Source organism: Rhinoderma darwinii, chromosome 6, assembly GCF_050947455.1.
Source record: "Rhinoderma darwinii isolate aRhiDar2 chromosome 6, aRhiDar2.hap1, whole genome shotgun sequence".
NCBI classification, from domain to species: Eukaryota; Metazoa; Chordata; class Amphibia; order Anura; family Rhinodermatidae; genus Rhinoderma; species Rhinoderma darwinii.
The window spans coordinates 144,472,907-144,487,380 of NC_134692.1; the positions used below are offsets into that span (position 1 = coordinate 144,472,907).

The following is a 14,474-nucleotide window of genomic DNA, read 5'->3' on the forward strand; positions in this document are numbered from 1 at the left end:
GCACCCTACCGCTCCATTCACAGTCTTCTGGCTGGAATACCCCTTCAACTTATTAACATTCACATAAAAGCTCATTTGCCCAATAATTGGCCCATGTGGGATCAGACTATATTGGTGTGGGGAGAGGATTAGGCAACAGGATAAGGAGATCCTTTTGTTACATAACAACATTGAAGATAAAAGTGACTACAAAATGTCAACCGTGGTGTATGTCTATGTGAGAAGTGATATGAAGGTGATGTATGTCTGTATGTGAGAAGTGATATGAAGGTGGTGTCTATGTGAGAAGTGATATGGAGGTGATGTATGTCTATGTGAGAAGTGATATGAAGGTGGTGGTGTATGTCTGTAAGTGAGAAGTGATATGAAGGTGGTGTCTATGTGAGAAGTGATATGGAGGTGGTGTATGTCTATGTGAGAAGTGATATGAAGGTGGTGATGTATGTCTGTAAGTGAGAAGTGATATGAAGGTGGTGTCTATGTGAGAAGTGATATGAAGGTGGTGTATGTGAGAAGTGATATGAAGGCAGTGGTGTATGTCAGAAGTGATGTGAAGGGGGTGGTGTATGTCAGAAGTGATGTGAAGGTTAGTGTGAGAGGTAATAGTGAGTGAAGATTGTGAGGAGGTTGAAACCTTGTAGATGGAATTACAAAGGAAGGTAAATACTGGAAAAAAATATTTTTGTTGAAATTTATAGACCCCCCTAATATAAATGAGGAGATGGAAGGTCCGCTATATAAACAAATGGAGCGGGCAGTACAGGCCGGTACTGTAGTGATAATGGGAGATTTTAATTACTTAGACATTAATTGGTGTCATGGTTCAGCTGTAACTGCGATGGGGAGAAATTTCCTCAACCTGTTGCATGAAAATTTTTTGGCCCAGTTTGTGGAAGAACCGACTACAGGTGACCCTCTGTTGGATCTGGTCATTTCAATCAATATATAGCTTGTTGGCAATGTCTATGTTTGTGAAAACCTTAGTAACAGTAACCACAATATTGGGAGGGCAAAAACACTGCATTTTAAGAAGACCAATTTCCCCAGAATGAGGGCTGCAATTCAGGACATAGACTGGGAAGAACTAATGTAAAATAATTGTACAAATGATAAATCGGAGATCTTAAAATCTACTTTAAATAATTATAGTGCCAAATTTATTCCTATAGGTAACAAGTATAAACGACTACAATTTAACCCCCACATGGCTTACACCTTCTGTAAAAAGGGAAATATATGACTAAAAAAGGGCATTTGAAAAATACAAATCTGAGGGTACAGCTGTAGCCTTTGTAAATTGATATAGACCTTAATAAAATTGTAAAAAAATAATTACAATTAACAAAATGAAAGGCAGATGACCAAGGATAGTAAAACAAATCCCCAAAAATTCTTCAAGTATGTAAATGCAAAAAGCCAAGGTCTGAACATGTAGGAGCCCTAAATAGTGCTAATGGGGAGTTGGTCACTGGGGATCAAGAGAAGGCAGAGTTACTAAATGGGTTATTTTGCTCTGTATATACAACAGAAGAAAGAGCAGCTGATGTAGCCAGTGCCATGGCTGTTAATGCATCAATATACTGAATTGGCTGAATGTACATATGGTCTAAGTAAAATAAATGTGCACAAGGCCCTGGGACCAGATGAGTTTTTAAAGAACTTAATTCAGTTATTTATGTCCCCCTCTAAATGATATTCAGAGATTCTCTAGTGACTGGTATAGTGCCAAGGGACTGGAGCAGGGCAAATGTGGTGCCTATTTTCAAAAAGGGCTCTAGGTCTTCCCAGGGTAATTATCGACCCGTTGGAAAAATGTTTGGGGGACTATATACAGGATTATGTGACAAAAAATAGTATTACAAGTTACAGCTAGCATGGTTTTACTAAGGACAGAAGTTGTCAAACCAACCTGATTTTGTTTTCATGAAGAGGTGAGTAGAAGCCTAGACAGAGGGGCCGCTGTGGATAGTGTTTATATGAAGAGGTGAGCAGAAGCCTAGACAGAGGGGCCGCTGTGGATATAGTGTTTATATGAAGAGGTGAGTAGAAGCCTAGACACGGGACGCTGTGGATATAGTGTTTATATGAAGAGGTGAGCAGAAGCCTAGACAGAGGGGCCGCTGTGGATATAGTCTTTATATGAGAGGTGAGCAGAAGCCTAGACAGAGGGGCAGCTGTGGATATAATGTTTATATGAGGGGTGAACAGAAGCCTAGACAGAGGGGCAGCTGTGGATATACTGTTTATATGAGGGGTGAGCAGAAGCCTAGACACAGGGGCCGCTGTGGATATAGTGTTTCTGGACTTTGCAAAGGTATTTGACAGTGTCCCTCATAGACGTCTAATGGGTAAATTAAGGACTATAGGTTTAGAAAGTAGAGTTTGTAATTGGATTGAGAATTGGCTCAAGGACGTATCCAGAGAGTTGTGGTCAATGATAGCTACTATGAATGGTCCCCGGTTATAAGTAGTGACCCCGGGGTTCAGTGCTGGGACCACTATTATTTAACTTATTTATTAATGATATAGAGGATGGGATTAATAGCACTATTTCTATTTTTACAGATGACACCAAGCTATGTAGTAATGTTCAGTCTATGGAAGATGTTAATAAATTACAAACCGATTTGGACACAGTGTTTGGGCGTCCACTTGGCAAATGTGGATAAATGTAAAGTTCTGCATCTGGGTACCAACAATCGGCATACATCATATGTTCTAGGGGGCGCTACTCTGGTGGAGTACATTTTTGAGAATGATCTGGGAGTACTTGTAGATCATAGACTAAATAACAGTGTCAATCAGCTGCTTCTAAGGCCAGCAAGATATGTATTGTCATGTATTAAGAGGCATGGACTCGCGGGACAGGGACATAATATTACCACTTTACAAAGCATTAGTGCGGCCTCATCTAGAATATTCAGTTCTGGGCTCCAGTTCATGGAAAGGATGCCCTGGGGTTGGAAAAAATGATTTGTCAGTGTCATACACTTCTATTCACAACGCCCGGTTGGTAAAACCAGTAAACACACCCAGTTGGTAAAAACACAATACACGCCCAGTAGGTAAAAACACAATACACGCCCAGTAGGTAAAAACACAATACACGCCCAGTAGGTAAAAACACAATACACGCCCAGTAGGTAAAAACACAATACACGCCCAGTAGGTAAAAACACAATACACGCCCAGTAGGTAAAACGAGAAAACACGCCCAGTTGTCCATTGAAAAGCTCATTTGCATAAATATAAAATTGCTCATAACTTGGGCAAAAATGTTTGTTTTTAATAAAAAAAACAACTTTACTGTTCTCTACATTGCAGCGCCGATCACATGCAATAGGAGATAGGGGTTTGATAATCTGGTGACAGAGCCTCTTTAAAAAGTAAAAAAAAGTCTTACTAAAAGAAGCCTGTGCGGAGCTTCAGACTATTTGTTGCCGTAGACTTTATTTTCTTATAAACATACAATTTACAGTCCTCCAGGACCAGGAATCTGTTGTGTACTGGTAAGGAACCATATTTTCTGAGGCGCTGTATGATATAACCCATTCCATATAACTGCAGCTACAAGACACTGATCCCAGGAGCTAACTCTCGAACCAGAATCCCGGCAGTTTCTATAAGGATTTATCTCTCTTGTAGATCCTTTAAAAGCGGCCCGTTATATTTTCTCAGAGATTGCAGGAACAGATCCTTGTCTTTATTTCCCCAAGAATTAATATGACGAAAGAGCTCCCGCATCTTCTCCTGGGAGGTCCCCATGCTGCGCACTCTCTCATATGCTTCAGGTGTCAGCAGGTTATAGAGATCATCTAGGATCGGGTCCACCAGAGACACCCGTGATATCAGTTCAGCGCGATGTCGATCCGCGAAATGCTTCTCATCTGTAATTACAACATATTTTACTCCATGAGACAGATTTTTTATAATGTAAAATGTGCATTCAGCAATCGTGGTTTTTCTGCAAAGTTGTGCTCAAGTCTGGCGACAATCATCTTTGTGTAGCTGCGGCCTTAGTAATACACGTTTCTAGTGCTGGACTTTCTGATGGACTTTCTCCGATTAATACGCGTCCTAATGTGTGATATAAAAATATTTATTTTAGGCCTGGTGTACACCAGCTTTTCCTGTTCCATCATCGATTCTGAGGCTTTCATAGAATAGAGAGGGCCCCACAATAAGTCACCGCACCTCTTCCATAGTGTGAAAGAACAAGAGCTCGTCTGACGCTCATCCCATCTTTTGTTGGAAAGAAAACCAGAATGACCCTCTGGCTTGTTCATCCCCCTTGTTTGTTAATGTGTGATTTCCAAAGAGAGGGGGACCAGAGGTGTAAGGCGGGATTCACACGAACGGGTCGTTCCCGAGCCCGAGTGCCGACCGGTAAAATCGGCCATTCTGCCCGGCCGGTTTGCATAAAGTTTTGCATCCGTGCCGGGCAGATCCGGACAGTGACATCAGCGGCAAGTCCTGAAGGGGAATCCCCATGTGTTCGGGGATTCCGCTTCAGGAGTTTCCCCTGATGTCACTGCCCAGATATGGACAGAGACATCAAGCGCTCTGTCCAGGAGCGGAATCCCCGAAAACACGGGGATTCCGCTCCTTCAAGGAGCTAAAGTGCGGCTAGCACATAGCAGAGCGGGGAGATACCTCCCTACTCTGCCATAGTGGCGTCGCTACAGTAGTAGTAGCAGCTGCTAGCGGCGCCATCGAAGGTGTCGCCGGGCCAGGGTGCTTTTCAAGCAGGGGAAGGGAGCCAGCGCAGCGCTCCCTTCCACCTGCTGTACACCCCGGCCCTGCCACACCGTGTACAGCGATGCCATTCGTCAGAATGGCATAAACTCCTCCTCCTCACATGCACTCTGCGCTGTGAGGAGGAGGAGATAGAGCGCAGGCTCCAGAAAAGCCGGCCATCACTCGGGACACATCCCGGTGATGGCCGTATATTACCCGGCCCCATAGACTTCTATGGGAGCCGGGCGGCCGGGTACCCGGGCGAAGATAGAGCATGTCCTATTTTTTGACGGCCGGTTTTTCCGGCCGTCAAAAAATCGGTCGTGTGAATAGCCCCATTAGGGGTCTATTATTCCTAATGCAGCCGGGTGCCGGCCGATTTATGAACGGCCGGCACCCGGCCGGGAAACCCTGCCGTTTGAATGAGGCCTAAACGAAGGCGGTGCTAAGGGTGAGCATGATCATGTTCTCGCCAGCGACCTAGGAATGTTTTAGGGCCCCCTCTTCTATTAGCCCCATAGCAGCTGCCTGAGTTGTATCTGTGCCTATATGTCAGGCACGATTATAAAGATTAAGGCCCCATGCACACGACCATCATTTTGGTATGGGGGGACGGGTCACACCGGTCTCTACATTAATATGGCCATATTGACTAATTTACTTCCGCTATATTCAGACCTTTCCCTCACCTCCCCCTGAAGCCGTGTTCATATGTTTTTTGGTGTCTTTTCTTTTAAGCAGCAGCCAGTTATTACTAGTAAGTGAATGTGTCTTTATGAATTCCCATTCACACACGGCTTCATTAATCGCTGCAGTTTTTAGGGCATGATCGAGCTCAGACCATTTTGTAGCATTTTTCATTGACTTCAATAGACCGAATGTTTCATGGAGATGATTTTGTTGTCTTATGTTCTTTTCATGAAACATTTCACTAAACATTTTTTTTGAATTTTTGTGAGGTTGGCGCCTTTCTCAGACGCCACCTGAGGCGCAGTTCCCGGACCACCATACAAGACCTGTACTAGAGCCCACCAACTGCATACCTCCCCACTGTCCCATTATTTGTCACATTGTCCCAAAAAATTGACTTAAAAGGGACATGTCTTATGCAAATATGCCCCAAGATGGTGTTTCTAGGAGGTTTTGGGGGCGTTGCTGGTTGGATCAGAGGTGGGACCTAAAAATATCCTGGAAATGGGGATTTAAATGTTGGGAGGCATGTAGCTGTCATGTATCATTTATAAAACCGCAGTCCTGTTCTGTGTCACTAGGGCCCAGGCAAAATGGCAACCTCTGCCCCCCTTATAGCTCTACCACTGCGCTCTAATGTTATATTTTTTACCTGGTTTTGTTTGCTTTCTGCCTTTATATCTCTATTGTGTTTTACTGAGACATCAGGACATATTATAAGGAGTCTCCAAACTCTAAATAAATGATAAATGATATTCAGAGATTCTCTAGTGACTGGTATAGTGCCAAGGGACTGGAGCAGGGCAAATGTGGTGCCTATTTTCAAAAAGGGCTCTAGGTCTTCCCAGGGTAATTATCGACCCGTTGGAAAAATGTTTGGGGGACTATATACAGGATTATGTGACAAAAAATAGTATTACAAGTTACAGCTAGCATGGTTTTACTAAGGACAGAAGTTGTCAAACCAACCTGATTTTGTTTTCATGAAGAGGTGAGTAGAAGCCTAGACAGAGGGGCCGCTGTGGATAGTGTTTATATGAAGAGGTGAGCAGAAGCCTAGACAGAGGGGCCGCTGTGGATATAGTGTTTATATGAAGAGGTGAGTAGAAGCCTAGACACGGGACGCTGTGGATATAGTGTTTATATGAAGAGGTGAGCAGAAGCCTAGACAGAGGGGCCGCTGTGGATATAGTCTTTATATGAGAGGTGAGCAGAAGCCTAGACAGAGGGGCAGCTGTGGATATAATGTTTATATGAGGGGTGAACAGAAGCCTAGACAGAGGGGCAGCTGTGGATATACTGTTTATATGAGGGGTGAGCAGAAGCCTAGACACAGGGGCCGCTGTGGATATAGTGTTTCTGGACTTTGCAAAGGTATTTGACAGTGTCCCTCATAGACGTCTAATGGGTAAATTAAGGACTATAGGTTTAGAAAGTAGAGTTTGTAATTGGATTGAGAATTGGCTCAAGGACGTATCCAGAGAGTTGTGGTCAATGATAGCTACTATGAATGGTCCCCGGTTATAAGTAGTGACCCCGGGGTTCAGTGCTGGGACCACTATTATTTAACTTATTTATTAATGATATAGAGGATGGGATTAATAGCACTATTTCTATTTTTACAGATGACACCAAGCTATGTAGTAATGTTCAGTCTATGGAAGATGTTAATAAATTACAAACCGATTTGGACACAGTGTTTGGGCGTCCACTTGGCAAATGTGGATAAATGTAAAGTTCTGCATCTGGGTACCAACAATCGGCATACATCATATGTTCTAGGGGGCGCTACTCTGGTGGAGTACATTTTTGAGAATGATCTGGGAGTACTTGTAGATCATAGACTAAATAACAGTGTCAATCAGCTGCTTCTAAGGCCAGCAAGATATGTATTGTCATGTATTAAGAGGCATGGACTCGCGGGACAGGGACATAATATTACCACTTTACAAAGCATTAGTGCGGCCTCATCTAGAATATTCAGTTCTGGGCTCCAGTTCATGGAAAGGATGCCCTGGGGTTGGAAAAAATGATTTGTCAGTGTCATACACTTCTATTCACAACGCCCGGTTGGTAAAACCAGTAAACACACCCAGTTGGTAAAAACACAATACACGCCCAGTAGGTAAAAACACAATACACGCCCAGTAGGTAAAAACACAATACACGCCCAGTAGGTAAAAACACAATACACGCCCAGTAGGTAAAAACACAATACACGCCCAGTAGGTAAAAACACAATACACGCCCAGTAGGTAAAACGAGAAAACACGCCCAGTTGTCCATTGAAAAGCTCATTTGCATAAATATAAAATTGCTCATAACTTGGGCAAAAATGTTTGTTTTTAATAAAAAAAACAACTTTACTGTTCTCTACATTGCAGCGCCGATCACATGCAATAGGAGATAGGGGTTTGATAATCTGGTGACAGAGCCTCTTTAAAAAGTAAAAAAAAGTCTTACTAAAAGAAGCCTGTGCGGAGCTTCAGACTATTTGTTGCCGTAGACTTTATTTTCTTATAAACATACAATTTACAGTCCTCCAGGACCAGGAATCTGTTGTGTACTGGTAAGGAACCATATTTTCTGAGGCGCTGTATGATATAACCCATTCCATATAACTGCAGCTACAAGACACTGATCCCAGGAGCTAACTCTCGAACCAGAATCCCGGCAGTTTCTATAAGGATTTATCTCTCTTGTAGATCCTTTAAAAGCGGCCCGTTATATTTTCTCAGAGATTGCAGGAACAGATCCTTGTCTTTATTTCCCCAAGAATTAATATGACGAAAGAGCTCCCGCATCTTCTCCTGGGAGGTCCCCATGCTGCGCACTCTCTCATATGCTTCAGGTGTCAGCAGGTTATAGAGATCATCTAGGATCGGGTCCACCAGAGACACCCGTGATATCAGTTCAGCGCGATGTCGATCCGCGAAATGCTTCTCATCTGTAATTACAACATATTTTACTCCATGAGACAGATTTTTTATAATGTAAAATGTGCATTCAGCAATCGTGGTTTTTCTGCAAAGTTGTGCTCAAGTCTGGCGACAATCATCTTTGTGTAGCTGCGGCCTTAGTAATACACGTTTCTAGTGCTGGACTTTCTGATGGACTTTCTCCGATTAATACGCGTCCTAATGTGTGATATAAAAATATTTATTTTAGGCCTGGTGTACACCAGCTTTTCCTGTTCCATCATCGATTCTGAGGCTTTCATAGAATAGAGAGGGCCCCACAATAAGTCACCGCACCTCTTCCATAGTGTGAAAGAACAAGAGCTCGTCTGACGCTCATCCCATCTTTTGTTGGAAAGAAAACCAGAATGACCCTCTGGCTTGTTCATCCCCCTTGTTTGTTAATGTGTGATTTCCAAAGAGAGGGGGACCAGAGGTGTAAGGCGGGATTCACACGAACGGGTCGTTCCCGAGCCCGAGTGCCGACCGGTAAAATCGGCCATTCTGCCCGGCCGGTTTGCATAAAGTTTTGCATCCGTGCCGGGCAGATCCGGACAGTGACATCAGCGGCAAGTCCTGAAGGGGAATCCCCATGTGTTCGGGGATTCCGCTTCAGGAGTTTCCCCTGATGTCACTGCCCAGATATGGACAGAGACATCAAGCGCTCTGTCCAGGAGCGGAATCCCCGAAAACACGGGGATTCCGCTCCTTCAAGGAGCTAAAGTGCGGCTAGCACATAGCAGAGCGGGGAGATACCTCCCTACTCTGCCATAGTGGCGTCGCTACAGTAGTAGTAGCAGCTGCTAGCGGCGCCATCGAAGGTGTCGCCGGGCCAGGGTGCTTTTCAAGCAGGGGAAGGGAGCCAGCGCAGCGCTCCCTTCCACCTGCTGTACACCCCGGCCCTGCCACACCGTGTACAGCGATGCCATTCGTCAGAATGGCATAAACTCCTCCTCCTCACATGCACTCTGCGCTGTGAGGAGGAGGAGATAGAGCGCAGGCTCCAGAAAAGCCGGCCATCACTCGGGACACATCCCGGTGATGGCCGTATATTACCCGGCCCCATAGACTTCTATGGGAGCCGGGCGGCCGGGTACCCGGGCGAAGATAGAGCATGTCCTATTTTTTGACGGCCGGTTTTTCCGGCCGTCAAAAAATCGGTCGTGTGAATAGCCCCATTAGGGGTCTATTATTCCTAATGCAGCCGGGTGCCGGCCGATTTATGAACGGCCGGCACCCGGCCGGGAAACCCTGCCGTTTGAATGAGGCCTAAACGAAGGCGGTGCTAAGGGTGAGCATGATCATGTTCTCGCCAGCGACCTAGGAATGTTTTAGGGCCCCCTCTTCTATTAGCCCCATAGCAGCTGCCTGAGTTGTATCTGTGCCTATATGTCAGGCACGATTATAAAGATTAAGGCCCCATGCACACGACCATCATTTTGGTATGGGGGGACGGGTCACACCGGTCTCTACATTAATATGGCCATATTGACTAATTTACTTCCGCTATATTCAGACCTTTCCCTCACCTCCCCCTGAAGCCGTGTTCATATGTTTTTTGGTGTCTTTTCTTTTAAGCAGCAGCCAGTTATTACTAGTAAGTGAATGTGTCTTTATGAATTCCCATTCACACACGGCTTCATTAATCGCTGCAGTTTTTAGGGCATGATCGAGCTCAGACCATTTTGTAGCATTTTTCATTGACTTCAATAGACCGAATGTTTCATGGAGATGATTTTGTTGTCTTATGTTCTTTTCATGAAACATTTCACTAAACATTTTTTTTGAATTTTTGTGAGGTTGGCGCCTTTCTCAGACGCCACCTGAGGCGCAGTTCCCGGACCACCATACAAGACCTGTACTAGAGCCCACCAACTGCATACCTCCCCACTGTCCCATTATTTGTCACATTGTCCCAAAAAATTGACTTAAAAGGGACATGTCTTATGCAAATATGCCCCAAGATGGTGTTTCTAGGAGGTTTTGGGGGCGTTGCTGGTTGGATCAGAGGTGGGACCTAAAAATATCCTGGAAATGGGGATTTAAATGTTGGGAGGCATGTAGCTGTCATGTATCATTTATAAAACCGCAGTCCTGTTCTGTGTCACTAGGGCCCAGGCAAAATGGCAACCTCTGCCCCCCTTATAGCTCTACCACTGCGCTCTAATGTTATATTTTTTACCTGGTTTTGTTTGCTTTCTGCCTTTATATCTCTATTGTGTTTTACTGAGACATCAGGACATATTATAAGGAGTCTCCAAACTGCTGCTCACCTCTTGATGTTGCTCCTTGATCTTCTTTCTTGGTTGGCTCCTGGAATGCACGGCCACCCACTAAAAAATACATAAAACAAGGATTAAGGTCAGTGCAGACACGGTCATTTCAGACTGCCATGAAGGAAGCTAATGAAGTGGTACACACCATCACCAGTACTATACACACCATCACCAGTAGTGTACACACGTCACCAGTACTATACACCGTTTCCTTTAGAGATTCCGCTCCTAAAGGAAACCCCTGAGGTCACTATCCATATATGACATTGACATCAGGGGCTCCTTCTGGAGCGGAATCCCCGGCTAGAGTCGGCAACAGGAATTCCGCTCAAGGAGTAGCCACTGACGTCACTGTCCATATATGGACAGTGACGTCAGGGCTTCCCTCTATTAGCGGAATCCCCGGCCTATGCTCTGGCTGGGGATTCCGCTCCTAGAGTGAGTCCCAATGGCTCTATCTACAGGGGGGGGGGTAGCGCTATCTTCAAGGGGGTTGTGGCACTATCAACTTGGACACTTTGGCACTATATAGGGGCACTGTGGCACTATACACAAGGGCACTGGCACTTTATATGTGGGCGCTGGCAGTAGGGGCAGTTAGGGGGGCATTAAGCTGTATGGGGCAGCTATGTGGCATTATACTGTATGGGGGCATCTGTGGGTATTATACTGTATGGGCAGCTATCAAGGCATTATGCTGCATGGGGGCATCTATGGGGCATTATACTGTATGAGGGAATTTGTTTGGGCATTATACTGCATTTGGGCATCTGTGTTGATACTGTGTGGGCTGAACCGGGTGTGTATGGGATTGTCCCTCTTTGTGATAGTTGAAAGTTGGGAGGTATGGTGTTACATAGGACTGCAGGTAACATCTACTACATTATCTGTACTCAGAGAGTTATCACTGTGTTATCTGTGGTGTTACATAGGACTGCAGGTAACACTACTACATTATCTGTACTCAGAGAGTTATCACTGTGTTATCTGTGGTGTTACATAGGACTGCAGGTAACATCTACTACATTATCTGTACTCGGAGAGTTATCACTGTGTTATCTGTGGTGTTACATAGGACTGCAGGTAACAGGACTACATTATCTGTACTCAGGGAGTTATCACTGTGTTATCTGTAGTGTAACATAGGACTGCAGGTAACATCTACTACATTATCTGTACTCAGAGAGTTATCACTGTGTTATCCGTGGTGTTACATAGGACTGCAGGTAACATCTACTATATTATCTGTACTCAGAGAGTTATCACTGTGTTATCTGTGGTGTTACATAGGACTGCAGGTAACACTACTACATTATCTGTACTCAGAGAGTTATCACTGTGTTATCTGTGGTGTTACATAGGACTGCAGGTAACACTACTACATTATCTGTACCCAGAGAGTTATCACTGTGTTATCTGTGGTGTTACATAGGACTGCAGGTTACATCCACTACATTATCTGCACTTTAAAAGTTATGCAGCCCCAAAGAGTTAAATGCCAAATTCAGCTCTGCTACATCTGAGGCTGTTATTTCCTGTACGTCCTGTTATGTGTACAGCTGGTGCTATTCTTGCAGGATTCTCGGGTTCTTACCTGTCTTTAAGTCGTTCCTGAGTTTATCAGCCTTTTGTTTCTCATCTACGGCTTCCAGAACCTCCAGGGTCACCTTAATCCCATAGGAATCCGTGTAGTAATTCATGATGAGATCAGCAACGTCCTCCGTGTCTGCGTCCTCCAGCTTACCTCTGGGGATACTACTATATCCCTCTTTGATCTCCCAGTCATTTAACTTGTTCTTAAACTTCTTAAGTGATTTTTTTTCTAAGTCCTCCAGAGTCCGGACCAGGACATCGCGCACCGTCTTCCCCATCTAGGGTGGTGACTAGAGGTAATGTCCTCTGCGGCAGAGAGCAGATAATAATGCAGCAGTCACACTGGAAACTGAAAGAGAGAATTTTTTTTGTTCTATTTCCTGTTCTTTTTTCCCTCTTGCTTCCTCCCCTCAGCCTCATGCACACCACAGTTTTGATCTGAAATTACGGATATAAAATACTGACACATTCATTTATATCGGCCACCTTCCTGTATAATTACGGGTACGAGTCTGAGCCGTAGAAATGAGGCGTAAAAAATAGGAAATGTCCTACTTTTCGCATTTACGGACCGTGCTCCTATACTTATTACTGCCGGCATGGTCCATAAATGCAGATGACACTCCGCGGCCCGTCCGTGCAGTATTTACTGACCGTAAATACTGCACGGACGTGTGCACGGGGCCTTTGAAGATCTTTTTCCCTCCTAAGAATGGTTGGATTCTTTGGACACTTCTGTCACAGCCGGGAGGGCGATCTGTAGGGGTTAATATAAAGCAGGTACAATGTAATGTACGAAGAGCAGAAAGCGATTCTACAGACTGCCCCTCCCCCAAGTCTTCATAAGAACTCAAAGTGCAGTTCCTGGAAATAGTTCAATCCAAGTAAAAAAAAATTATCGTGCATATCTCCGTGCGTCCTGCAGGGGAGATAATGGCTGCTGTGTCTTAATATTTACACGTATAGATTTTCTGCCTGGTAAGCGAGCGCTGATCGACAATACAGCAGGTTAATCGGCGCTTATTTGCTCTATTCAAATGGAGCAATGATCGGAAAGTATGAGGGGGTTAATACAATCGCTCGTCCCCATACACTTACATCCTCTGTTTACATGTGGAGATGTGCTGCTGACCAGCGATCGTTATTCTGGCCGCATAAAAGATCCGATCAGCCGACAAAGAAGCGTTTTTATGTAATTTTTAACCGAAAAACAGGAACGGAATCTAAACAGAAGAAATATGAAGAATGGCCTTAAAGGGAACCTGTCACTAGATCATATAAGTTGATCTGACCTGAATAGCGCTGTCGCCCTGAGTCCAGCGCTGTCTTTCTTTTTTTCCTAGACCCCCCTGTTCCAGAGATATGGCTCCCTGTTGTGCTGGCTCCCTATATTCTTATTTGCTGTAGTTAGCCAACAGGGCGGAGCTAGATTCCCTGCCTCTGATGCTGACCAATCAGCACAAGGCAGCTTGAGGGAAATTCAAGCCCTGTTGGTTAACTACTGCAAATTAGTACAGATGGGGCCAACACAATAGAGAGCCATATCTCTGGAATGGGGGGGGGGGGGGTCCAGGAAAAAGAAAAAAACAGCGCTGGAATCGGGGAGAGCACAATTCAAATCAGTAACCAGTTCAACTTGTATGACCTAGTGACAGGTCCTCTCTAAGTGTCTCCTCTTCTTGGTCCAATTTCAATGGCTTAACAAATTCATGCAAAATCTGTAACAAATCTGCACTGTGTGAACAAGACCTAAAGGAGTCAGGAGAAGTATGAGAACTGAGTGGAGAGGTCTGTGTCTGGGGCAGATCTCCGCTGTCGTGTCTACGGAGAACCAGTGAGAAGTATACTGGGTAGAACAACATCGCTGTGTGTTCTCTGCCATTTAGAGTGGCCCTGGCGTAGATAGGACCATCGTCTGTGGAGGCTTAAAAACGGCATCAAAATGGCGCATGTGAAAGCACCGTCACTGTTTCGGATGTTTTGGACTACTGTTATTTTCGGACAGTCAAGCAGGACTGTGGACTCCCATTAGACATTGGCATAAAGATTAATATGTATACAAGGACGTAACAAAGTACGGGGGTGTAAAATGTCAGGAGATTATTTTATATTCAGTGCATGTGGAAGGAGAGTGGACGGCTATGGAAGAACGTTAGAGATGTGATAAAGAGGGATGTAACGTGGACAGTCGGAAGCGATGCGCTACTCATAAGATACAATG

General features: G+C 44.7%; 1 protein-coding gene across 2 annotated transcripts; it reads right to left on the reverse strand.

The window, feature by feature from the left end:
* Positions 1-7,752: 7,752 nt before the first annotated feature.
* LOC142656054 (apoptosis-associated speck-like protein containing a CARD) lies at positions 7,753-13,080 on the reverse strand. 2 transcript variants are annotated; one of them, XM_075830911.1, is made up of 4 exons: positions 12,719-13,080; positions 12,255-12,602; positions 10,658-10,717; positions 7,753-8,374 (listed from the first exon to the last, which is right to left on the reverse strand). In XM_075830911.1, exons 2-4 carry the CDS (start codon positions 12,529-12,531, stop codon positions 8,118-8,120), a joined length of 594 nt encoding a protein of 197 aa, XP_075687026.1. In that variant the 5' UTR covers positions 12,532-12,602; positions 12,719-13,080; the 3' UTR covers positions 7,753-8,117. The 2 variants fall into 2 exon arrangements, with proteins under 2 accessions (XP_075687026.1, XP_075687025.1); XM_075830910.1 differs by having other exon boundaries at positions 12,255-13,080.
* Between the last annotated feature and the right edge of the window lie 1,394 nt (positions 13,081-14,474).

Excerpts from the sequence above, each read along its gene's own strand:
- LOC142656054 (XM_075830911.1), bottom strand. The coding sequence starts at position 12,531 with ATGGGGAAGACGGTGCGCGATGTCCTGGTCCGGACTCTGGAGGACTTA. Across the intron at positions 10,718-12,254 it reads CAGGAACGACTTAAAGACAG|TGGGTGGCCGTGCATTCCAG; the intron begins GTAAGAACCCGA and ends TGTATTTTTTAG. Across the intron at positions 8,375-10,657 it reads TCAAGGAGCAACATCAAGAG|ATGAGAAGCATTTCGCGGAT; the intron begins GTGAGCAGCAGT and ends TTGTAATTACAG.